At 42.3% G+C, this 26,446-nt stretch overlaps 1 protein-coding gene across 1 annotated transcript in view; it reads left to right on the forward strand.

Moving 5' to 3' along the window:
- The window catches only part of LY75 (lymphocyte antigen 75), a 72,888-nt gene that overhangs the window by 22,547 nt on the left and 23,895 nt on the right, over positions 1–26,446 (forward strand). The window contains exons 10-23 of the mRNA XM_067549383.1: positions 4,523–4,611; positions 5,063–5,235; positions 5,391–5,587; positions 7,108–7,250; positions 14,294–14,375; positions 14,950–15,021; positions 16,218–16,340; position 16,597; positions 17,080–17,115; positions 17,378–17,553; positions 20,231–20,295; positions 21,925–22,001; positions 22,919–23,055; positions 25,807–25,912. Of these exons, the coding sequence (XP_067405484.1) occupies positions 4,523–4,611; positions 5,063–5,235; positions 5,391–5,587; positions 7,108–7,250; positions 14,294–14,375; positions 14,950–15,021; positions 16,218–16,340; position 16,597; positions 17,080–17,115; positions 17,378–17,553; positions 20,231–20,295; positions 21,925–22,001; positions 22,919–23,055; positions 25,807–25,912 (1,477 nt within the window). The remainder of the gene's footprint in view (positions 1–4,522; positions 4,612–5,062; positions 5,236–5,390; positions 5,588–7,107; positions 7,251–14,293; positions 14,376–14,949; positions 15,022–16,217; positions 16,341–16,596; positions 16,598–17,079; positions 17,116–17,377; positions 17,554–20,230; positions 20,296–21,924; positions 22,002–22,918; positions 23,056–25,806; positions 25,913–26,446) is intronic.

The following is a 26,446-nucleotide window of genomic DNA, read 5'->3' on the forward strand; positions in this document are numbered from 1 at the left end:
GGAGGGGTCGTGAGCGCTACCGCGGTCCCAGCAGGGGAGGCCGTCAGGGGTCCTCTGCGAGGGCCAGCATGGGCCTGCAAAAGGGGGTAATCAGGCTAATAAACGTTTTTGACCCAGAGCAGGAGGGTAGTACTCTTCCTTCTCTCTGGGATCCTGGTCGGCCGTTTGGGGACAGGCTTCGCCCTTTTCTTTCAGAATGGGAAGCCATCACTACGGACCGCTGGGTCCTGGAGGTGATTGCTAAAGGGTATGCCCTCCAGCTTACAACCTCCCCTCCCAACACCCCCCCAAGGCTGTCCCACATTGGGGATCCGGCCTCGGGTCAGCTCCTGGTGCAGGAGATTGGGTCGCTCCTCACGTTGGGGGCAGTGGAGGAAGTCCCACTGGCCGAAGAGGGCAGGGGCTTTTATTCTAAGTATTTCTTAATCCCCAAGGCGAAGGGAGGCCTTAGGCCCATTCTGGACCTCCGTGGCCTAAATAGATATATTAGGCGAGTTAAGTTTCGTATGGTCTCTCTCGCCACTATCATTCCGGTCCTTGACCCAGGGGATTGGTATGCCGCCCTGGACTTGAAGGATGCATACTTTCACATCTCGATATTACCGGCCCATAGGCGGTTTTTGAGGTTTGTGGTAGCGGGACACCATTATCAGTTTCGGTCCCTACCCTTTGGGCTCTCCTCAGCACCCAGGGTTTTTACTAAGTGCATGGCTGTGGTAGTAGCCCACCTGCGCCGTAAAGGTGTTCAAGTCTTCCCTTACCTGGATGACTGGTTAATCAGGGGGAGGTCGAGTGCCCATGTGAGACATAGTCTGTTCCTCACACGCGACTTGTGTGCTAGACTGGGGCTGATTATCAATGAGCAAAAGTCCACACTCACTCCGGTTCAATGTATTGAGTTTATTGGAGCCAGGTTAGATGCAGTACAAGCCAGAGCCTTCCTGCCTCAAGCAAGATTTGAGGCGATGGCGGCCATAATATCGGATCTCCACTTGTCCCCCATGACAACAGCCAGGCACTGCCTGCAGCTGTTGGGACATATGGCGGCTTCTACATATGTAGTGAGACTGGCCCGATTGAGGCTTAGACCTCTCCAGGCGTGGTTGAATTCGGTGTATGTACCACACAGGCATTCTCTAACTAGAGTGGTCCTGGTTCCCCCACAGGTGCTGTCGTCCCTCGATTGGTGGAGGGACCCCAGGGAAGTGATGATGGGAGTCCCCTTCAGAGAGTTCACCCCATCTGTGACGCTCATCACAGACGCATCCGATCGGGGATGGGGAGCCCACATTTCTCACGATCAGGGCACCCAAGGGCTTTGGTCTCTGGAGGAGAGAGCTCTGCACATCAATGTGCGCGAGCTCAGAGCAGTCCGGTTGGCCTGCAGGGCCTTCCTCCCCTTCCTCAGGGGCAGAGTGGTCCAAGTCCTTACGGACAATACGGCAGCCATGTTCTACATGAACAGGCGGGGGGGGCACGCTCCTCGGCACTTTGCCAGGAAGCCATTCACCTCTGGAATTTCGCGGTGAGACACGGTTTTCATTTATCTGCCTCTCACCTCCCGGGGGTACGAAACAGCGAGGCGGACCGCCTCAGCAGAGTTTTTTCTCCCCGCCACGAATGGTCCTTACACCAGGACATAGTGGCTTCCCTTTTCCAACGGTGGGGTTCTCCCCGTCTGGACCTGTTCGCTACAGCGGAGAACAGGAAATGCCCGAGGTTTTGCTCGCTCAGGGGTCGCGAGCCGGGCTCTCTGTCCGATGCCTTTTTGGTTCCCTGGACAGGGGAGTTAATGTATGCTTTTCCCCCTGTCCCGCTCCTGCCCCAAGTCCTCCTAAAGATCAAGAGGGACAGGGCGGACGTTATACTGATTGCTCCAGCGTGGCCGAGGCAGCATTGGTACAGCATGCTGCTCGACCTCTCCATCACCGAACCGATTCCGCTACCCAGACGGTGCGACCTGATCTCCCAGGACCATGGGAGATTGTTGCACCCCGACCTGACCTCCCTCCACCTTACCGCCTGGAGACTTTGTGGCTGACGGAGGGAGAGAGGGCCTGTTCTATGCAGGTTCAACAGGTCCTCCTGGGCAGCAGGAAGCCGTCCACGCAAGTAACATACAAAGCTAAGTGGCGGAGGTTTTCGGGGTGGGCAGAAGCGAGAGGGTTACACCCTAGCATCTCCCCTATTCAGGCCATCCTGGAGTACTTACTGCAGCTTAAACTGCAGGGCCTGGCTTTGGCCTCCCTCAAGGTCCACCTGGCAGCCATCTCGGCCTTCCACCAACCCATGGAGGGCCGCTCCCTGTTTTCTCATCCTATGTCGGTGAGGTTCCTTAAGGGGGTGGAGAGGACTTTCCCTCAGGTGCGGGACCCGGTGCCACCCTGGGACCTCAACTTGGTCCTCAACGGGCTGATGGGTCACCCATTCGAGCCCTTGGCTACATGCTCCCTTCTACTCTTGTCATGGAAGGTGGCCTTCCTAGTGGCTATCACCTCGGCCAGAAGGGTCTCCAAACTGAGGGCGTTAACCTCGGAGCCCCCCTACACGGTTTTTTATAAGGATAAGGTCCAGCTGAGGCCTCACCCGGCTTTTATGCCTAAGGTGGTGTCTCAGTTCCACTGTAACCAGGACATTTTCCTTCCTGTGTTCTTTCCCAAACCCCATGGGTCGGAGAAGGAAAGGAGGGGACATTCGCTGGACGTCAGACGAGCCTTGGCCTTCTATCTCGAGAGGACCAAGCCTTTCCGGAAGTCGACACAGCTCTTCGTGGCTGTGGCGGATAGGATGAAGGGCTTGCCTGTCTCCACCCAGCGCATCTCCAAGTGGATTACTGCCTGCATTAAAGCATGCTATGAGCAGGCAGGAGTACCCCTCCCAGGGCCGGTGAGAGCACACTCCACTAGGGCCCAGGCCTCTTCCGCAGCCTTTCTAGAGAGGGTTCCCCTGCAGGACATCTGCAGGGCAGCGACCTGGTCGTCAGTCCATACGTTCACGTCGCATTACGCCATCGTGGAACAGGCGAGGGAAGACGCAGGGTTCGGCAGAGCCGTGCTGTCTAGATCAGGTCACCGATAACTCCTACCCTCCTCCAAGGTACGGCTACGCAATCACCTACATTGGAATGCATATGAGCAATCACTCGAAGAGAGAAAACAAGGTTACTTACCAGTAACTGTTGTTCTTCGAGATGTGTTGCTCATATCCATTCCAAACCCACCCCCCGTCCCCGCTGTCGGAGTTGGCAGAAAGAAGGGACTGGGGACCCGCGCAGCCAGCAGCGCCCTTTATACCGCGATATGAGCGCGGCACTCCAGGGGGCGCCTGAGCTGGCCATGCGGGGCTTGCTAGGGAAAAAAGTTCCGGGAATCTGTGCACGGGGCGCGCACACACCTACATTGGAATGGATATGAGCAACACATCTCGAAGAACAACAGTTACTGGTAAGTAACCTTGTTTTCTGAGTTCGTTAAAATCTGTTTTTTTGAAGTCCATTGTACTTATTCTGTTACTCTCATTCCTTCTTTTCCTTAGAATCATGACATCTATCATTTCATGATCACTGTCACCCAAATTGCCTTCAGATTCACAACCATTCCTCTCTGTTAGTCAGAATCAAGTCTAAAATAGCTGTATCCCCCCAGTTACTTCCTCCACTTTCTGAAACAAGAAGTTGTCCCCAATACATTCCAAGAACTTAATGGATATTTTGTGTTTTGCCAAGTTTACATTTCCATTAGATGTCTGAATAGTTAAAGTCCCCCAATACTACAGGTCTTGTGTTTTGGATATTTCTGTTGTTTGCTCTAAAAATGCCTCATCCACCTCTTCCTGCTGAGTTTGTGGTCTATTGTAGATCCCTACCAGGACATCAGCCTTGTATCCCTTTTACCTTCACCCAAAGACTTTCAACTGGTGTGCCTCTCAGCTCCTCCTGGATATCAGAAAAAGTGAATAAATTCTTGATGCATAGTGCAATATCTCTTCCCTTTTTTCCCAAGCTATCCCCCCCAAACCACTATTCCAGTCATGTTCCTAAATTGATATGACAAACAATTGCATTTTTAAAATAAACATTTTTAAAATCCTGACCTCATTAAAGTCGGTGCAAAACTCCCATTTACTTCAGTGGGGCCAGACTTTCACTCTAGTATCCACTTTTGATGAGCAATAGTCACAGTGTTCTTCTGGCACAATGCTGCATGCATAGTGGTATATTTTTATTTGTGGCTGTATTCTCTTTTGCCTTGCTTCCCAAAGACTATAAATCTGGGGCTTGATCCTGTGGCCTTACTCAAAGAAAGGCTATTTGTGTAGGAGTGGGTCACTCCTTTACGTGTTCTGTCTTCCCTGGCTGAGAGGGTGAAAATTCTGTAATGCCCTGAGCTTGGGTCTTGTACGTAGCATGTCTGTGCATGGACACAAAGCAATGGTGTAATCCCTTTTTTTAGGGAAATAGGTTGGACTATACTGTCAGAACTTGCTTGTAAAAATATAAATGTTTAATTCTTTAAACTTTTAGGGATGGAAGAGACATGGAGACTTCTGTTACAAGATTCATAACAATAAAGTATCATTTGGAGTTCAGTGCAATCTTACAATAGTGAACAGGTATAGCTCTGTAATAGTGCTTTTATTATTATTATTTATATTTGTTTGTTTGTATTATAGTATATCTTAGAGACTCCAATGGTGGTAGGCACAGGTCAGACAAGTAACAAGAAGATAGTTCCTACCCTAAAGAGCTCATAAGCTAGGTTTATATAACACAACAGTTGTTGGTGGGAGGACAAGGTAACATTAAAACAAGAAAGATATGCATGGCAGGCAGTAGTCTCAACTCATCACCTGCCTGGCCATTATCAGCTGTTAGTGCTTTGTAGGCAATTAAATCTGCATATTTATAAATTATCTTAATGTACAGTATGCATCAAACATCTCTTATAACCATTTGGACTTAACCATATGCATAGAGAAGAGAATATCCCTTTTTTTTCAAATTGATTTGATAGTTACAAATGTCCTTGTAATACCTCTTGGAAATAAATTGTGAATATTACAGGTTTGAGCAAGAATTTATAAACAGTTTGATTGGAAAATACAGTAAAGGCGAAGAAAATTATTTCTGGATAGGCTTGCAAGATATCAACCATTCAGGAAAGTATACCTGGGGTGTTGCAGATGGGAGAAAAAATGAAGCTGTGATGTATGCAAACTGGAATTCCTTACAGCCAGGTAAAATCTTTAACAATTAAGAAAAAAATAAATAACTCTGATAAGGTGCATTTATAGTCTCTCAAGAATGGCAGGACAGTCATTCAAAAACCTGTGGACTTTCTGAAAACCAGCAAGGAGATTTTAAATGTTGTCTTTGTTTATTAAAATCTTAGCATTTGCTGGAGGATGTGTGGCAATGTCAAGTGGGAAATTTCTTGGAAAATGGGAGGCCAAGGACTGTAAAACCTTTACAGCCTTATCTATCTGCAAGAATTATACTGGGCTGCCCAGGCAGCCAGAAGTGCTTCCTAAGCCAACTGATCCTTGTCCTCCTGGATGGCAAAACGGATCAGGCCTTGCCTGTTATAAGGTAATATATTTTTCCTATTAAATGACTGATTTGTTCTGGCACTCTCTCTTGCAGCCATCTGTATATGCACGTTTATGGTCAGTTTATGGCTTTAAGCTATGCTGCAGGGAGTTTCAGAGAGGCCATACTGCACTGGGAGCCCAAAGAGGAATTCTTGTTGACTCAGACAGTATGCCTCCAAAGGCAGTACACGCTGGAGCAGCAACTCTACCCTCCTTTGAAAGGTGCAGCATACACTCCCCTCCATGCCAGGCCAGCACTGCTGACCAGTGCAAGGAAGGTTTAGGCACAGCTGTACCATCACCATGCCTCCTTTCAGGAGGCTAACGTTGTTGGCAGCACTAATAAGGAGTATCATCTCTCCAGCCTGACTGTGTCTGGCTCTTGTACAGAGGCACAAAGGAAAGAAGGCACTTGGCATCTTGCAGCTTCTTGCCTTTCACATCTTTGTGTACTATTAGAAGGCATGAATGGGGAGATTTGACTTTTCATTCTGGATAGCTAGGTGAATGTGTGGATCACAACTTCCAAAGAGTATAGCCAAATTTCCAAGTTGTATTTGTTATTTTAAGATAGCTTTCTGAGTCAACTAGCTGTTGGCTGGAATTGTCTCATTGAGCTTGAATTTAGAAACACACTTTTTTCCATTTAAAAATCCTAATGGAATCACTTAAAATCAAATCACATTAAAATAGAATGGCTTGTTTGATTTAAACCTCCTAATTTCTGGATTTAGGGTTTGGGATGCAATACAAACTTTAGACAGGCAATAAACTAGAGAGGTCACACATTTTGTTGCTCAGGTAGGCTGATCTTTGAGTATTCAACATTTTAAGTGCAAATGGAGTACCTACTAGGAGATTGGATAGAGTTGGGGTGAGGGGTCCTGTTGGGAGGAGGGGCTGGTCAGAATGATGAGGAAGGAGAACAGCTGGCCAGAGTGGGGCTGGAGGGCCTACCTGGGAATGGACTGGCCATAGTGGGGTAACAGGCACAGTCCGGGAGTACAGCTTGGCCTACATAAACAAGGAAATGTGCAACATTCTAGTGACTTGCTGTCTGTGATTTGTGTAGGTGCCAGCAGAAGGTGTCTGAGGACTTCCTCTGCCTGCAGCACAAAATGGCATTTTGTAGGTCTGATTTTAGTGCAAATCAGGCTTTTCCGATTTTCACCAAATTCCATACGCTCCTGTCTTTTCATACATAGAACATTCCTTGAAATTTTGGAATTTATTGGATGCAGTTTTCAAAAATTATTGTGATACATACAAGCAAACAGGAGGAGAAATACCATCGAGCTGCATGAGGCCAACAAAAATTAGACCCAAAATCCAGAGAGTCCAACCATTCCCTCAAATAAAACTGGAGAAAAAGAAAATAATTAAAAAAAAACAAGTTTAAAATCAAGCTCTCCATCTTCCTCCCCTGGAAAGAAATAATTTGTTCTGACAAATAAATACCCACATTTGGGTAGAACAACAGTGACTAAACAATGCTGTCACTTTGGTTTCTTTGTGAAGTTCTTTCATAGTGAAAGAGTACTGAGAACCAGGACATGGGAAGAGGCAGAACGATTCTGTGAAGCACTAGGAGGTCATCTTCCTAGTTTCAGTGATGTTGCAGAAATGAAGGAACTCCATTCTATGCTAAGAGACATTATCAGGTAACAATTTGGAAATGCCATGGTTGTATGATGATTTTAGTTACACACTAGCGGAAATCCAGAGTGACTCTGTTGAGATTTGAATCTAACCCTGTATTTAAGTCTGAAAAACTACATCTTGTGTGTATTTGTCATTTGAATAACTCTGATGGATGTTAAAGTTTTTACCTTTGTAAATGAGAATCCTGAAGTTTCTGATTTATTAGGTGAAATCTGATTTCGTTTTTAGGCTATGATTTAACCTAGATTATTCATCAAGAGAAAATCTTCAACCAGTTAAAGACCCCTCAGAAATGAAATCAAAAGCTCTAATAATGAGCCAGATTTAACCTTAGAAGAAGCAGGCTTGATTCCAGGTGACTTTAGTTTTATTCCAGTTATAAATCTTTTTCCAAATAAGCCATTCCAATGAAGAACTAATTACTTTTTAGCGCTGTCCTAGATCACTTACACCATTCATCCTAGATATGTCCTTAAAGTATATATAACTAGATAGTCAAGAAGACAGTGCAGCACTTTGAAAAGCTCTCAGTGAAGTAGAAAAATATATTTTCCTGTCTGTTTGTTGTATAATAGCAATAGTCTTAATTGTTTTGTAGCATATTTGATTGCCTCTTTGCATGATAGTTCATCAGTCTCAAAACCCATTTACTTCTTATTGCAAAGCAGTAGAGATTCTGTTAGATAAATCAACCTTGTAAAATTCTACTTTCCCACAAGAATGGAATGAATGACTTTTTTTTTTTTTTTTTTTTTTTTAAATGAGGCAGTAATATTTTTTCATTATCATCATTTTCATTGTGGTATTGGTACACAAGATTTTGCATGGAATCTTGATCCCGGTGAAGTAAATGGCAAAATACTCATTGACCTCAGAGGGGTCACGATTTAACCCTTTGGGTCTCTCATATCCCAGTGCATAGGATAGTACTGTATCAAGTATACATCCAAAACTTAATTTGTACTCAAGTCCACAGGTTTCCTATTAGAAACATCTCAGAGACTCCTTAGGCAATTATTAATCACCCTTTGAAGAGCTGGCCCATGGCAACCAATCTGCTGAACATAATACCCCTTCCCTGGATACTGTCAAAGGGAACACAAGATGGCCAAAGTTTTCTTGGTGCTACAGGAATAATGAGGCAAAGTAGAGATGTTTGCTTTCCATATTCTCTTTACAATGATATTAAATCTATATTGTTATAATAAAACGTTTGCTTCTTTCTGCTGAATTTTGGCATAGCATAGTGACAGTTGCTCTCTGTTCTTGACTGCTGCATTCTGGTTGACTTGAAAAAAAACTTACTGTAGGAATGGCTGATTTATTAAATATTTTAGGTGAGTTTTATTTTTATGTACAAGATGCTAAATTGAATTCTGGTTTTTTTATTAATTTAATCAATGAACAGTGGCATACCATAGGTCTCTCGCATCCGGGGGCCATACTTACATTGGTGGGCCCCGCCCCCCCTCAGTCAGCAGCGCCCCGTCGGCGGGGTGTCTGTGGCCTGTGTTCCGTTCTCCCCCACTCCTCCTCATCGGTGTCAGCAGCAGCATTGGCAGCACCCCGTGGAGGGGGAGTGTCTGTTGACCCGTTTCCTGCACTCCCTTGCTGTGGAGTGGCGGGGGGCAGTGACGGGCTCTGGTCCCCACTGCTCCCTCCTTGCTCTCCTTGGTACGCCACTGTCTGTGAATAATGTGCTATCTAGCAATCTGGTTGGCACAGATTCCATTTGGTATAACTGGGATAACACTGAACAGACATTAAATGAGTGTGTTGAGTTCTCTGGTATCAAGAAATTAAATAATACATAATTTGTGGGTCTTAGATTTTTGTCAAAGAAGCTGTCTCTGAAAAAGCCTTGTTATTCATGTCATATTCATGTGATTGACAGTTTAGCCTTGCAGAACACTTGCCAACTTAAATTTGCCAAAAAATGCAGTTTTGGCTGAATAAAAAATGAGGATTAATTTTTTTTTAAAAGCTGAAACAGCTCATTTTGACATTTTCTAAACAAACCATTTTGACATTTCAATGCAAAACTACTTTTGTTTAGACAATGTTGACTTGTTTGACCTAAACACATTTTTTTTCAGGTTTTTGTTTCAGTGAGAAAAACCGAAAAAATTCCATTTTGGCCACCGAACCAAAAAATCAATTAATCACTTAGCTCTACTGGGCAGTTTTTATCAAACTCCCACATGCCAGGGTTTTGTATTTGAAAAAGTTACTCCTGAATCAATTCACCAAGGAATGCAAGATTACTTCTATGGGCCAATTTTGATTGGTTTCAGTTTCCGTATTTTAATTATCTGTCAGTTTCCACAGCAATCAAAATATATAGCAAAATAGATTACTTTTCCAGAACAATACAATTGTATTAAACATCCACCTCCACATTCATCTCCCAAAGTGTCGTATGGTACTTTCAGCTGTGGCATGGGATGAGAGGAAGAGAGCTACATGTGTTTTTCTTCCCCTATAATACTATTTCTGTACTTTGTGTCAAAGAAGGGCCCCACATAGCTTGTGGGATGGTCAGGGGAAGATTCAAACAACTACTAACACAGCATGCACACCTTTCAAGTAACAGAGGCTAAAGTACAAAAATCATCATAACTTGCTGCTAGGCTGAGACAGTAACTCCCCTGATGCAGCTTTTTCACACTTTAAAGAGAGCATTATTTGGTGATGGGAGCAAGATGTGGAGAAAAACCATGCTTCCATTGCTTCAGGAGGCCTTGGAAGGAAGAGCCAGGGATAGACTGAGATCTGTGGATTTGCAGCAAGTAGTAAGAAAGACCATACCACACTTAGTAGTATTTACGAAGTTCTAGTTCTATGTTAGTACCCGTCCTCTGAATGGAAAGCCTTCAGCACAGAAACAACAGATGATGGAGACTTACGATCCTTTTAACTCAATCAAATTTGAGTCCTTGGTAAAGCATAGATTGAATCCGTTTTAGGTTCCATCTGTGCTACAACACTATAGGATCTAACTGTTACCACCCCAATGCCTGCACTATGCAGGGTTTTAAACTAGAACATATTTAGGTGCAATCTACAATACAACATTTAACCATATTGTAACCAGGTTCCCTGATGCCATCATAATTACAGTGGAGATGGAGTCTGAATTAACAGCTGTGTTCCAGTGTTACTTTGGCATGGGATGCCTTCTAAATTTACTTTATGGTGATAGTACATTCAACTTAGGGCACCAATAGGCTTTACTTGAGCTTGAGTGCTATCAGAAATAGTGGATCAGTTGCTGAATAAGTCTCACGATTGTGTTTGAGCTCTCACAAAAAAAGCCAAACTATGAATTGATATTCTAAGTGCCACATCAGCTGAAAAGTCTTATTACATAATCAGGTTAATTATTATAAATTGGGGAAACTTTTGACCTGGCATTTTTTTAAGAAATAGGCAGGAGCATCAAAGTTGGAAAATTTTGAAAATTGCTGTTAGTTAACTCAAGTAATTATTGCAAAGTCTTCTGAAATAAGTGTTTTAGGGACATAAGCAGGTATGTTCCTCTGTGGTGATTCCTTATGCCACTCTAAGCTTTGGGTTGTGAGAAAGAGTTAAGCAGTGCTTGATTAACTGTGCAGAGATGGACAATTGTAGAAGAGTAAAATCCTAAAAGCAGAATGTCAGAAGCAATTCAATTGTTAGATAAATATAAATATCTGTTTCAAGTGGTTTGCTGGGGAATGACACAGGGCATTCTAAGTTTTGTAGAGTCTACATTTGTACAAATGTAATTCCTATCACTACAGAAGAGCAGAGAATATTGAAGATGGTAAGTTTATATCACTCTGGTATACAAAGGTTAATGTTAGAGCTGGACAAAATATTTGCCATGAAAGGATTTTTTTAAGTAAAACATATATCCTTCTTATCAAAATCCTAGTAAACAAAATTAATAATGCCTTTTTGGGAGCTGAAGTCAATAGGAGTCTTTCCACTGACTTAAAAGAATTTTGGATCAGCCCAACTTGCGTGGCAATACGGGCCCTCATTCTCCAGTGCATTAAATGCCATGTCCCCTAGGGCAAAGCAGACTTAACCCAGCAGATCTGGTCACTGGAGTAAGAGCCAAGATTTGGCCCTAGATGTTTAATCTAGAATGTACAAGTTTAAAATCTCTAGTTATATGCAATGTCTGCATCTATAGGCCAGACTTTGGTGGTGGTTTAGCACCCAAAGTGGCCTCATTGACTTCAGTAGGCTACCTGGGTTGTAAATCAACACAGGATTTGGCCTGTGTCTATAAATTAAATAAAAATATGACCAAGAATTACTGTAAAAAGAATGAGGACAAATAGAAATGGATGGCCTTGGAAATTAACATCTTTACTACATTAAAATTAGTTATGCCTGTTACATCCTATCCTAGTCCTTTTCCGGATAGTCACCAGCAGGCCTGCCAACAGCAATTCCAGGCCCCAGAGCAGAACAGTCAATGGCCCCTGTCCCCCTAGAAAGGGATGGCTGAGGTTTATAACCATGGGCGGCAGGTGAAGCTACCCTTCAGATAGGCTAGCTTCCCGTCCCATCTCTTCCCCCCACAGCCTGCCCACACTCTGACCCAGACCCCACCCCCCTCCCCAGCTCACCACTGTGTCCTTCCCCCACGCACACTCAATACTCCTCTTCTCTTACACATCCCCCGTCCCCCAGGTAGTGAACGACAATGGGAGGGGAGACTAAGCAGGGAGGGGGTGAGGAGGGATGAAGGAAGTGAGCAGCAGTGAGGGGGGGCTAAACGGGGAGGGGGAGAGGAGGGATGCATGCGGTGAGTGATGGGGGGCGGGGCTGAGCAGGGAGAAGGGACGTGGCAGGGAGGCCAATCGGGGAAGGGAGGATGTGGAGTGGGGGAGAGGGACTCATTGGGGAAGGGGAAGGGGCCTGGAGTGGAGCAGGAGTGAACTGTGAGCAGGGTCACAGACAGAAGAGACAGGATGGGGAGCTAGCTTTCTCGAGAGGACACTTCACCTACCACCCATGGCCCGGCCCTTGGGCAATTACCCTCTTTACCTCCCCCCATGTTGGCAGGCCCGGTAACCAGTCTGTTTTTAAATGGACTCAAATGCTAGGTCCAGGGCTGGATTTCCAATTAGTCACAGTAGGCACGTGCCTAGGGGCACCAATGTTCTAGGGGCACCTAAACAGTGGCAGATTACTGCACGAGTCACAGGGCCTGTGCCCAGGGACACCAGCCAGTTTGGGGGCCCTGCGTGGAATTCTGGCCCTGCCACCAGCTCCTTCTCTCTCCCAGGGCCCTCCTGCCCTGCTCCTCCTCTTCCCCTGGGGCTCCGCCCCCTGACCAGGCTGGAAGCCAGAGCCCAGGGGTGAGCATATTCCCCCTGATCACCCCAGCCCATCTCCCCCACCCCTGCGCAGAGCTGGCCCAGCCAGACCCGGGGGTGGGGAGAATGCTGAAGATGCTGTGCCAGGGGGGAGAGGGTGGGTGGTGTGCGTAGAGGTGTAAATCCGGTCCAGGCTAGGTACCACATGCGGAGGTGAGTCACTGCTTCTAGCTCTTGGTCTCTATGGCATGCTTTCAGATTCATACCTCTTCTCTGAGCCCTTCTTTGGGACATGGGACTCAGCAGTGCAGCCATCCCAGACCCTGGAATCAGTGCCTCAGACCTCCCAACCCCCAGCTGTTTAGTTCTGCTCCATCAGAGTTCCACCTAGGCTGTGTGGGAACTTTGGTTTCTACCTTAATCCCTTCAGGCCAGCAAGGTAAGGAACACAGGCTTAGCAAAAGAATGTCTTAGTCATAATCACTTTCCTCTTAAAAAGCACTCAAGATACAGATCTTTCCAAAAAAAAAATTTAAAAGTCCTGAGATGCTCCCTTGCCTAGTCTAAGCTCACCGCTTTTGAGAGTCCATGGTCTGGTCAGCATTTCAGACTAGGCAGAGGAGGCAGGAGGGACTCTTTCTCTCAGACCCAGTCTTCTTTCACATGGCAATGGACAGACCCTCTGCTAGAAAAGCACTCCTTAAATAGAGTTTCTCTTCCTTTTTGCCATGTGCTCTACTGGCATGCTTTCCCCTTTTTCCCTCCAGGGTCCTGTGTAAAGCATCCATTTTCCCATGGGAATGGACTGGTAGTTTAGAGATAGTCAGTAGTCCTAGATTGTTGTCTTGGTGGCTTCTCAGAGATCATCCTTCAACAAGGTATCAAGCACCATTCCTGGACAGCATAGCTGACCAGAGCACTTCATAACCTTGCTTTGGGCAAGCCTGGACTTAAATTCAGCACATAGCATAAAATGGATGTCCTAATCCAAAATGGAGGTTACAATACAAATGACATTCACAGACTAACCCAGACATATCCCCCTCTGTCACAATGCCCTTAAAGTCCTAAACAATAGTAAAGAGACATATTAAGAGAACTGTGGTATTACTACAGTTTTGAATATATGCATTGAAATCCTCTTTTATAGTGGCAACCTTTTCCTTGGAATGGAGCTGAGAATTTTAAGTTTTAATTACCCCACTCCTAGAAAATGAAAAGCAAAACAAAAATAAAAGACAGCCCTGCATTTGTAAAATAGTGTAGAGTTCTGTTGTCTTGCCTTTAAGGAGATGCTTACATCCTGTTGAAGTTAGTGGGTTGTAAACACGTACTTAAGTGCTTTGCTGAAGCAGAGTCTAGAATCAGAGGAGAGAAAACACAAGCCCCTTCCTCTTAGCTTGTTTCACCTATGCTACTTTTGCTTTAAATATTAGAGTGGGAAATCCTCTATCCAGGAAACAGGACTCAAAATTAACATTGGTTTCCTTAATTAATAAGTACTATCAGAGACTGGTTAAACTGGGATACAATACTAGTAATTCATACTGGACTTCCTAGACAAAGTGAAGGGTTTGCAGAATTAGACTCCATACTTGTATTTTTATATTTGTCACAAACATTTGGTATTTAAAAGAAGGCTCTTTAAATGACTCATTAATCTTTTCAATAAATGTGCTGGAATTAACATACACTTGTGCTGAATTTGTTTGTTTTTTTGTTTACAGTGATGACCGATGGGTCTGGGTGGGACTGAATAAAAGGAATCCAGATTCTCTAGGAACCTGGCAGTGGAGTGATAACAATCCTGTAAGTTAAATTCCAGAAAATACTACCATATTAACATTTGTTGAAACTAAAATCAACTAACAGATATTTTAGATTAATCTTGTTCTATGGCAGGCAAAGAATATAGAAAAACACTTACATGAAACTTTGCACTTAGGAGAGGAATTAAGCTCCCGTCAGACTTTCGCAATTAAAAATAACCTCTGAAATACAGTTTGTCCAGTCTTTGCCTTTATACTGTATTTATACCAAAATATTTAAATATAATGATCCAAATGCAGCTGGACAGAACAAGGTGTCTTTGTATCCCAACATGTACTACAGTTTCTCAACCCCATCTCCTTGATGTGTCCAGTCTTTTCTAGAAAACGTCTATATCACTTCCAAACTGGTTTATGTGTAAAGTTAAGTATGTACATATGTCATCATACAATCAGGGCCATAGATTGAAAGCTATTTTGGGCAAACGCAGCCTTTTTATTCTCTTTGTCTCCCTTTGTGCTGAGCGCTGTCCAATCTTGACTGGGATCCCTAGGCACTGTACCTCGATACAAATAATCATGTCACAATTCTGCCCTCCCTTCCCTTTATGTAGGTAACTGCTGTTGTTATGTCACCCGAGTTCCAGAAAGATGTCTATGACGTTAGAGACTGTGCTGCTTTAAAGGTATGTCTCAAGATTTTATAATATTAATATAATATATTTGTGATACTTTTATTTACAGTATATTTACTTTATACTTTTAATTTTTGCCATTAAGCTTAGACTGACTGCTGCTGTACATTTATAACTGTATACAGTAGAAAGGTGCTAATTTTCTTGTTAATTCACAAAACCTTCTAATATTCACAAAAAACAGTGGAACCAATATTTACTAACAGCATATAGCAAGGGCTTTCCCTTACTAAGATTTCTTTACTTCCATTAAATACTACCATAATAATATGTAGCATACAGAACAACTTAGTACAATACTGTAATTATGGGCCTACCAGTCATTAATCCAAACTGATGTGGTTCTTCTGTATTCATAAATGCATCGTTACTGCCTAATTCTAACCTGATGGTATGGCTTCTAAAATAGTACTTCTCAATCTTTTCCATACAGTGACTTCGTTTCCTATATTGGGATTGCCCTGGGACCCTGCCTCCCATTTAGTCACTTAGTATTCATTGAAGGGATGGGTGGCCACTACTCTCTTTCCCCTATTTGCAACACCCAAGGGCCATGATCTTTAGTCTGAGAACTTCTTGTCTAAAATATTGGACTAATAAATGTTCATTAAGAAGGAATATCCCTAAATATGTATGAAGTGAACATCATGGCTTTTGTAAGCATTGTTTTCAAAATCATTATGATCCTGTGCTGTCAGACTAAAGGACCCAACATTATCTTTATTGTAGGAACCAGAAGGTGGTATCAAGATTTTTAATCTTGATTATACTAAGGAGAATCCTGTTTTTGTGTCATTTCAGAAGATTGTTCCTTCTGGGCAGAAATGAGAATCCTGTAAGGGGCAGTGAATATTACTCCAGGATAAAAACAGATTAAATCTGTGGATTATTAAAAAAAACAAAAAACAAAAAAACAAAACAAAAACAAAACTATGTAGCGTGCTGCAAGAAGAGATTTCTGTGAATGGATACATTTTAAACTGATTGCTTCATAAACTCTATCTTTGAGAGTTTGTTTGTGAAGCTGTATCTGTATTTTATCATTTTAAAAATTCAGTTAAAATTGCAAAGAACCAGCAGCAGGGTAAATTATTTCTGTCATCAAGAATGTCTAAATTATCTGTTTTATTGCTCCAGAAGTTTGTATCGAGTATACCAACACATTTCCAATCTCTACTTTTGTGCAGACCAATCGAATACCAGGGAGGTATTTTTGGAGACTTCATTTCCATGAAGACAGACAATTGGATTTTTACTTAAAACCTTTTGATTGTGATGCTAAACTTGAATGGGTTTGCCAGATAACAAAAGTTAAGCTGCATTTACATCCATTTATTCATCTAAACTCTCATCTGTTTTTTGTTTAAAATGTCTTTAATTACTACTTTCACTTTATCATTAACCCAGGATCTCTGACTTTATAATAGGCATCTCGGAAAGCATTAAAATAGCCTTCAGACCTAAAGTTCTTAGAATTTGAGAGTGAGACTTGAACTTTGTGTATTTAAATATACAGGAAGAGACAGATTGCTACACTTAGAATACTGTTTATTATCAAATTGAAAGGGTCAGTGGTTCTTAACCTTTCCAAACTACTGTACCCCTGAAGCCTGAGTCCCACCCCCACGGAGCTGAGGCATGTAACTTAGTTTCATGGCGCCCCTGTGGCTCCAGGCAATTGCCTTTCTTGCCACCCCCAATACCAGCTCTGCACTTGCGACCCCTCTAAACCCCCAGGTTAAGAAACACTGGTTTAGATATTGGAATTGTAGGGCTGAAGTTTGTGCAACAGCTGGGGTTATATTCTCTAAAGCCGTGTGAAATTCACAATTGTTGGTTGGCCTTTCAGTGAAAAAGCTTATGTTTATTAGTGCTTATGTGTGGGTAGAATCAACATTATTGTTAGTGAGAGCATTGGTGCTTGCACATCTCTAATAAAGATTTAAAAATAACTGTAAGTTGAATGCATGCAAAGCTCCCATTGACTTCAGTGGAAGTATGTGTATCAGGAATGCAGGATCCATGATTGTTTCTTTCTTTCCTGAACAGGTAGCACCCCAACAACGCCAGAGTGGTATATACCAGGTACACAGATTTATTTTTTACATACATTTCAGTTACTTGTGTCCGGTGTTTCTCACTATTATATCCTTTCTGATATCAGTGAAGATCATGCTTACACACAGAGGGCAGGATTCGGAGACAGGAAACATCCTCAACTCTCACTGATTTAAATGAGAGATATACATACAGATCCTCTTAGCATTGGGTCCAGCCCTTTACTTTTCTGAGTGTAATAATTTTTCAGGATTAATTCCATGTTTGCTTGTGTGGTTTTCATCTCCAGATGTAGGTGGAATTCATGGACCACCACTTGTTATTGATGGAGCTGAATTTTGGTTTGTGAAAGATAAACACCTGAGCAACCAAGAAGCTGCTCTCTACTGTGCAAACAATGATAGTGACTTAGCATCTGTGGATACTTATACAAAATTAAGGACACTCCTAACTCGCATAGAACAGGTAATGAAATATATTCTATCTGAGAAACTGGTTTTTTGCAAGTGTTTCCAGTATAAGAATGTTAATATTTTTCTCTTAATTTTTCACTCTAACATATAACCCTTAATAGTTTTTAAAATGCCTGCCAAAGGAAAAGCTTAGCTGAAAGAGAAAATAATCAGTTTTGTATTAATCTCCTTTAGATCTGCATTTGAATATTTAAATTTAAAAGAGCCTGTTAAATAACCTTAATAAAGCTCCAAACAGAAAGAAGATGCCATGACAAGATTACCGTACACATTGTTCCTGGGTTCAGAAGGAGGTGTAACATTGTATAGTAATTGTGTATTTGTGTGTTCCAACAGTGGGACATCACACCACTATTTATCTGAATGAGAGGAGTATATTAGAAACCCCAGCAATAGATAAATGTGATCAATCCCTGGAGGGCAGAGTGTATAACCTACCTAATCAGGAAATCAGCTGTTCTGTGAGAATCATTTAAAAAAAAAAAAAAAAAGATTTCAGACTGCCATACCTCTGTTACTGCCTTTATTCAGTATCATCATTGAGACCTCACTCTTTACTTTTCGGAAGTAGGAAGTTAACAGGGTCCTCTCATAGAGTTTCCTCTGAATTGTTCCATTTGGATTGAGATGGGGTCATCCACAAGAAGGCTCTATGACTCCGCACCATCATTGGGCATCTTGGAGCTCTGCTCTGTCTCCCTGGCATCAGAGATGATGTATGGGGAAGGGGCACACGGAGACACGTGCCCTCTTTCCCAGACCTCTGCCTTCCATTTAGCATACAAGTTTTCAAACTGTGAGCCACGCCACAGTTTGAAAACCATTGCCTGCCTCTTGCCAGGAGACAACAGATCAGAAGCTGATAGTAGCTTCCCAGCCCTTTCAGGCCCCTGGCTCTCCATGCTGTGGGAACCAGGGTGCTGGCTGTCTGCCCAGCAGCCCTCCCTGCCTTGCTTCCCACGGTGGGCGGCCTCTGCACAGCTGGGTGTTCCCCAGGCAGGGCAGGCAGCACAGCCTGAGCTGTGCCCAAAGAAACCCAGTGCCGGCTGGCAACTCACCTTAGACCTGGCCTCTGCCTGCAAAACCCAACTGCCATGAGATGCTCCCCAAGGTGCTCACTCGCTGCTGCCCTGGGGCTCCTGGCTCTGCTGCTGCTGCTCAGCCCAGAGGCAATGCATGGGGTGGACATGTGCCCCCTCCCAGAACCTTTAAATTGTTTTAAAAAAAAACCACCATCATCAAGAGTTACACGTTGTCGCTGCCTAGCAGTATGACTCCACTGGAGTTGTCAGGAATACTGCAGCCAGGCCCTGCTCCTGGAACCCCTCTTTAAGATGTTTCCCAATGCAGAGGGGGCGCTGTTTCTCTGTGTGGTGGTGAGAGAAGAGGTACATCAATCATCTCCTTCCCAGTTGCTGATCCACAAACCCACAGAGAGCCTTCCTCACAGCCTGGGGAAAAGGGGTATATTGCCACAGGGACAGTAGTTCTTGCTACTATGCAGACAATGATAGTGACTTAGGGTTTGTGGACACTTATACAAATGTTCTCCTCACCTTCTAAGGATGGATCTATGCACAGAGGGCCCCATCTCTGCATGTATCCTAAGGGTATGATCTGGCCCCTAAGAAAAAGAAATATTTTCGTTATAGTACTTTCATTTCAATTAAAACAGTTTTAGTCTTTATTTTAAATTTTCCTCTATACTCTTTGCAATGCAAATATTATATCATTGTGGTAGCACCGAGGTTCCATACTGGCCCAGGGGATTTTGATGGCCCAAAGAGCACCTGCTGTTGTTCCACAGAGAGCTAGCTTTCCCCCTTGTTTCCAGGTGAGAGAAACAATGTATATGGGAAGGAAAGACTAAGGGCCAGATCCTCAGGCTCACTACACCCCTTTGTCCCTTCCTGTTCTCAGCATTGGAGGGGGGGGCATAAAAGTGTCTTAAAACCACCCTTTATTCCTCTCCCTCATCCTGCACTGAGTGCTACTTAGCCGGGCTAGAGGATCCATCTGAAAATGAAGTATGTAAGACAGTATGATTAACTCTTTTCAGAAAAGGTCAAGACACTTATTGCGCTAAAGACAGCTATAAATAGACAAAATCTGTCCTTATTTTACCTTTCCATCTAAGTAACTGCTGTAGTTGCCACAAAGACATTATATGATCTTGAATGGGAGAGCAGATGTGAAGATGTCATTAAGATCACTATTAAGATACGAGCTACCATGAAAAAGGTTGGAGAACCTCTGTATTAGCACATGAGAACCCCCACATTGAAACTGACTAGCCTGATTTTATCATCCCAAGGGAGTGAAATGTACATGTTAAAAATACAGTAAGCAGTGGAAAAATATATTTGAAAGTTCTAAAGGTTTTAATAAAAAAGAATTATTAGAAACAGATTTGTGTTTTTAAAATATCTGACCTGATAATGGCCTTTTCTGAAGTGGATAGCCAAGACGAAGAAGTTAGTCACTTGAATTTTCTCATCATTTACAAGAGTATTACTTGTAAGTGCCAGTCCTGCTTCAGTTAAATCATTTTAAATAAAAGGGAGTTTTGCCATGGAGATATATGAAGGCCAGTGATCTTATCTTAGGATATTCCATTAGGTAGTGGTAAAATCTAGTTCTTTATTATATTTATTTATGTATTTTTGCAGTTGTCAGGTGCAGAACAGAAGTGGTGGCTGAAATACATGGATCATGGAACTAGATATCATTCACCGTATGTATTATCTTTGCAGGCGACATTATAAACTTTGGTTGACATTTCTTTTATAGGGAAAAATTTAGTGAACTAAATGTATGATCCCAGCTTATTAACAAGGCTCACTTCTGACATGTCATCTACAAAAAGCAAAAAATAATTCTTTGAAAAACTGTGATTCTTTTCCTTCCTCTTGCCGTCCCCCTTTTTTGTCTGCCTATGACCTGCACTTGTCCTTGCCATGTCAAATTTAGAGTGTAAGGTCTCTGGAGCACAGACTTGAGTCTCTACTTCTTTGAGTGAGGAGTCTAGGACACTCTGGGTTTCTTGAATGTAATAATCAACAGAATATATGTGTAGACTTAATAATTGAACTAAGGATTTAGCAGCTAATTCAAACGAATATTTTCAGACTGCTGTTCCCACTATAAAGGTTAGTAATATCTCTAACACCTAATCAGTAATAAGAACACTTAGCACTTACAGGGGGCTTCACATCTTCAAAGTACTTTGCAGACATTGTCCCCCAAAGACTTCTGCACAGGTATAAGTCTTTGAATGGCCAGGGACTTAATATGTTAGTGGTGTCACTAGAACCCCTCAGTGCTAGAACTTTGGTTCTACCAGTTAATGCTTTTCAGTTCCTATTTAAAATGGTTTTATTTGTGATTGTTGAGCCAGTCCATGCAGCCTATTAATGACTTGGGTTCTGAAACAGGATTGGAGGTTTTTACATTTTTACTTTTCCATTTAAGGAAACAACAAAAACCTTCAGTTCATCTTGTAAATCAAAAACTAGGAACAAAATGCTTGAATACAGAGCATATGAAATTGAGTAGATTAGCCCCTGTCCTCGTCTCTGCTTTCTACCACACCCGGCCACAGGAAGATTACATAAGGATAAGGGTTCTCTGGTGTTGCAGAACCTGGATAAGGCTTCTACACCACCACTCCTCCCTGTGGCTGGCCTGAGAGTTACCCAGGGCTTCTTAGTGCCTTTATGATCCTCAAGTGTCCTAAGTGGCCCTTGGGGCCATTGGCAGGCAGTGTAATTTAGAGCAGCCTTCAGCTGCTTCTAATTTATGCCATAGTCTTGCACAGGGATTGATCCAGGATTAGGAAAATGCAGAGATGTCTTAAAGCAACCTTGACATCCCTTCCTGAGTTGCACTGTGTGCTTCTCAACTGCAACTAAGGAATAGGGCCTTCCTGTCCAAGAAAATTTTAGGGTGCCTAAGTAGTAACATGGTACATTTAAAAAAGAATAATTTAGAACAGAAGAATATAGAATCTATTGTTTTTATCCTCACTGAGCATGATAATGTAGGAGGGGTTGCAGTAGGGATGAATGATTAGACAGCTCCTTAGTATACATCCTTATTAGCCAGGCAAAGCTCCTATTGTGTACCTTCTCTGCAAGGTTGATTTGGTCAGTATATCCATGACTATGCTAATCACTACAGATCCGCTGACCCTGACACCCACTTTCCCCTACACTAGCTGTCTCCCTAAACCACCTGCACATTTTCTCTCTCCCAAACAGCAGAGGCACACTAGTTCTGCTGTCATCAGGGTCCTCCATGACCAGGTTTTTCCCCTAAAAGAGAATGTTTTGTCAAGGGTTGACTCTGAAATGTTTGTATTTAGTTTACAGTTATTTTCACGTTTCCATGGTCGATTCTGGAGGGATTGTTGGTATATTTCTTCCAAGGGCTGGTATAGAGGTAAGGTTGTTTCTTTATTATAAAAAAAATATTAGCTCTATCCAAAATGCAATATTGAATACAAGAGCCAGAAGCAAATGACTTTTTGATCATGATCTAGTTTGTTTTGGGGCGTTCCATTTCTTCCATGTGGCTGATTGCTTGAGGACATGAGGCAGACCTGAGCCTAAGGGGGGGGTTGCAAAATTGCCATGCCATGCACTTGTGTTGTGAATCTGCTTAATGGTGCAGATTCACAACACAGGTGCATAAAGTAACTGACATGCTAATTAAGCTGAAATTTCAAATTTTCTATTCTCAGTTTCACCCTATACTTGGAAAAGCTTATGAGCTCTTGTCCACCGATAGTCCTCCCTCTGTATCTTCATATTCACCCTAAAGCTTATTTCTTCCACAAATCCTTTAAATGCAGATCTCCTTACCAATGTTAACCTGTTTGGTCACTGTTAGATGGTAATTCTCCTCAACAGGGACCTCGTCCACTTATTTTTTTCAGTTATGTACAGTTTTATGGCCTGACCCAATGTTCATTGAAGTCAGTGGGATGGGAGTCTTTTCATTGACTTTAGTGAGTATTAGATCAAGCCCTGTGGGATAGATTCCGATACCCACACTTACAAGGAATAAAACTTTATTCCACAACTTCTCCACTGTAGTTAATGAGACCACTTGTAAAGTGTTATTGAAAACTGAGTAATGGTATCAAATCTGGTCCTTTATTAATATGATACTTTCTCATTAAATCATTTACTTTTTTTATGCTATGTTCGACTGTCATTTTAAAATACTTTACTTTGCATAATTTGCAACTGTATGTTATAGTTACATTGGGTTGTGTCTTCCCCCAAGTGCAGGCAGCACCTATCACAGCATAATCGTTACCAAAATACAGATAACTTTATTTATATTTCCTACAGACTACCCAATAAACTGCAATCTGAAACTGCCCTTCATATGTGAAAAATATAATGCATCCTTACTAGAGAAACATGAGCCAGAATATCGCCCACCTAAAGGAGGATGCCCTAAAGATTGGCTCCTGTTTCAAAACAAGGTAAAGGGGGAATGTAGGACAATCATCATTACTTGCATTTCAAAGTCCTGTTGGTTCCAGTGTCATATATTTATTCAGAAATGGTCTAAAGCAGGTTGATTATGGCTTAGTCAAAACCAGATCAGGAATGTTTTTAGTCCTGCAAAACCAGATGTGGCTATAGTTTTTGCTTGTGGAATCATGGCCTCTAAAACACGGAGTACATTTTTTTTTAAGTTAACCCTTTTTATTTGTAACTTTTTTTTAAAAGGATATAGTCTCTTTATTCCCTTTCAGTAAAACTCTGGTGTGTGGTGCACTTGCTTGTCACATGATTCTGGCATTCGTCCTTATTTCCAGGTGCTAAATCTAGAGCCAATAATGCATTTTAGCATCTGTTACTATCACTTTTCCTTTTAATCAGTTGCTGTATTTGCCAGAGGAATGTTATTCAAAGAGGAGGTGGCCCATGTGATCATGAATGGTAGGGAAGATAGTCCTCAAGCCTACCTTTTAAGATGTGATCCACACTACAGAAATGTTTTAAACTCCAGCACCAGGGTTTATTGCTTTTAAGCCATTATCTGCAGTGTTGCAGTGAAACCACCTCTGTCTATCCTCAGGATCACTTTCAACCTATTGAATACCATCAGTCAGGATTTTCATGATGCTGCATTGTACTTGGTACAAAATATTTGGCTACATTTTTTCCTATTTGCCAACCCTGTGTTTTAGGATCTGTAATATTTTAAACCATTAGCCCAACTTTCCTCTGTCTCCTATAGGATTGGTGGTTTTTAATCTAAAAATGTAATGTTTAGGTTTGTTTGTTTTTCCCTCATCGTGCATATAGGCCCAAGAGGTTTGGATACATAGTCAAAAGTTGGGTTCTTCTCTGTACCATCCAACTCCATATCCAGAGTTTGCCCATCATTTTCCTGTTTGTGAATATGTATACAGTAGAGACCACAAATCTATGTAGAGTATGATTATTATTAAATATCTATATTGTAGTAGCATTCAATCACTTCACTCGGGATGAGGTCCCACATTGTAAAACAAAAAAAAATATGAAAATCATTGGTTTGACTGTATGATGTCATTAATGAGAGACAGTAATACTTTGTTGGCATATCAGACTCCGCAAGTGTTGCCACAGTGCAGAAGGATAGAACCCTCAAATCTTTGTCAGAGGCAGGTGTAATCTGCCTAAACTAGACTTCACAGTGTGTTTAGGTTCTATGCCCTTATGTCATTACTGTGCATTCCTGATTTGGTGGCATTTTGCTAGGTAACATGATGCTATTTCTCCCTATGTTAGGCATAGTTTCTCATTTTTTTGAGTGAGAAGTCTTTTATGACTGATCATCTTGAGGAGTGCACTGTCTGAAATTTGCACACTGAAGTACAACATGTGCCTCTGTGTCCGTATCTTCATTTTCAGATTTGTCACTCTTCTCTTAATTTACACTATAGTCTGCAGAGAGTGACTGGTCCCATGATTCTGGCTCTGTTCCTTGTTACCAGTAGCTAAATCATACTAAAAGACGCCAGAAATGCTTATTTTCCTAAAACTGACTTGTGATTTGTGTCTCTCAGTTTCTCTCTCTACTTTATCATCATTGATTCTGTACTTGGTAAGCGTCTGCCTTAGTTTTGCACATTACACTGTCCTGAAGTTTGTGTGTGTATTTAAAAGTTCTGTAGGAGTTAGTTTTTGGATTCTTATGTACCAACTTGATAAACTGAAGATCCCTGACCCAACCATAGAAGTCTTGAGAATTACATTTGAGTATACCTTTGATTTTAAACCAGTACACAAATGTGAATACAGAATTAAAGACCTGATGGCGCTGAACTCTGTGTCCCCACCTCAATGGGACTTCAGTGGGATTACTCATCTTCTTAGACTTAGGCACTGTGACTGTGTGCCTCCCAGGGCCCCCTCGTGACTTGAGGTAGCCCTGCAAGCAAACTGCGATCAGTGCCCTTTTAGTTCTTGGTAATTACTTACTCTCAGGCCAGAGTACTTACATCAGATCCCCCTTTGCGGAGGACTCTGAAGTCCTCAGCCTCAACCCCTCTTTTTCATTCAGGGGTCCAACAGCAGTCCTTCTCAAGGTTTGCATCAGTTCCACCAAGTTCCTTCTCCTGGGCTGCCAGGTCTCACAGCCCTTCTTCCTGGGGTTTGCATTAATTTAGGCTAACTACAACTTTAAAAACAGCTTTACCCCCAGCTGCTTCTCCCACTTTGTAGTTCTGTATCTTTCCTCCCTGGGCTGAGAGAGATTAGCAGATGGAAGTCCTTCCCCTTTTGCACTTCTTCAGGCTCTTCCTGCTTTGCTTGTCCAACGCTGCACTACAAGGCTTCTTGGCCTTTAAAGAAATAGTAGCCTTGGTTTTCCCCAAGCATTAACTATGCCTCTGGGATCATCTTTCTTTCTCCCAGCACCTGCCTCTGCCCTTCCATAGGCCTTTATCAGCCCTAAAAGTCTCAGGAATCTTAAAGGGAAACAGGATTGACTGTAATTTAGTCCCTACTATCTTTAAATGGACATTCACACTGTTAAAGTCACCTGACTGAATTGGAGCCTGAATGCATTTATCTATCATTGCAGTTCTAATACTTTCTCACAGGAAGCAAGAGAAGTAAGATGTGGAGGTTTTAGGGTCATTGTTTTATGAATTACATCTAAGATATAATAAATGTCAAAGAGCAAGTGAACTCCTGCTACATTGTATAAACTTTTACAATATTTATTTATTTTGCAGTGTTTTCTAAAGATACAACACAAATTTTTAACATTTAAAGAAGCTAATGAAATATGTGAAACTTATGGAGGCACTCTTCCATCAATCTCAAGCCAAGTTGAACAAGGTATGATGGGAAATTCAAGGCTCTTTATACTATGCAGCACTTTAGGCTAAAATAATATGTCAAGCCCCTTCCCCAGTTTATGCAGCAGAACTGCACTGAATTATGTAGCAGACTAGGAATTATGTGGCAGTGTTATCTGATTAAATGATTTTACAATTACCTTAAGTCTTACTGAAATAATTCTAAAACTTCACAATAAAATAAAAATGTATAACGAATGCCTTTTACTTATTTGAACTGTCAGAGGAATTCTGCCTGCTAACAAATGGGAAAGTGCACAGACAAATGGGCAAACCTTAGAAAAAGGGAAAGAACCAGTTCAAAAACCAGTTTCCCTTCCTACCCTAGCATGTGAATTAGAAATCGTAAAGACTACCAGAGATATATGAATAGTGAAGGGGCGGTGTCTGAAACAGTTCCCAAGATTTACTTCAGAAGTTAAAATCTCATTGAGGTGAATGCAGTGAAGAGAATACATTTGCTGCAAATAGCTGTCTACAAATGCGTCTGACTACCTACCTGTTGAGAGAGACA

The sequence above is a fragment of the Emydura macquarii genome, unplaced genomic scaffold, assembly GCF_026122565.2.
Source record: "Emydura macquarii macquarii isolate MOO-44397 ecotype Brisbane River unplaced genomic scaffold, CSIRO-AGI_Emac_v2 contig_1253, whole genome shotgun sequence".
Taxonomy (NCBI): Eukaryota; Metazoa; Chordata; order Testudines; family Chelidae; genus Emydura; species Emydura macquarii.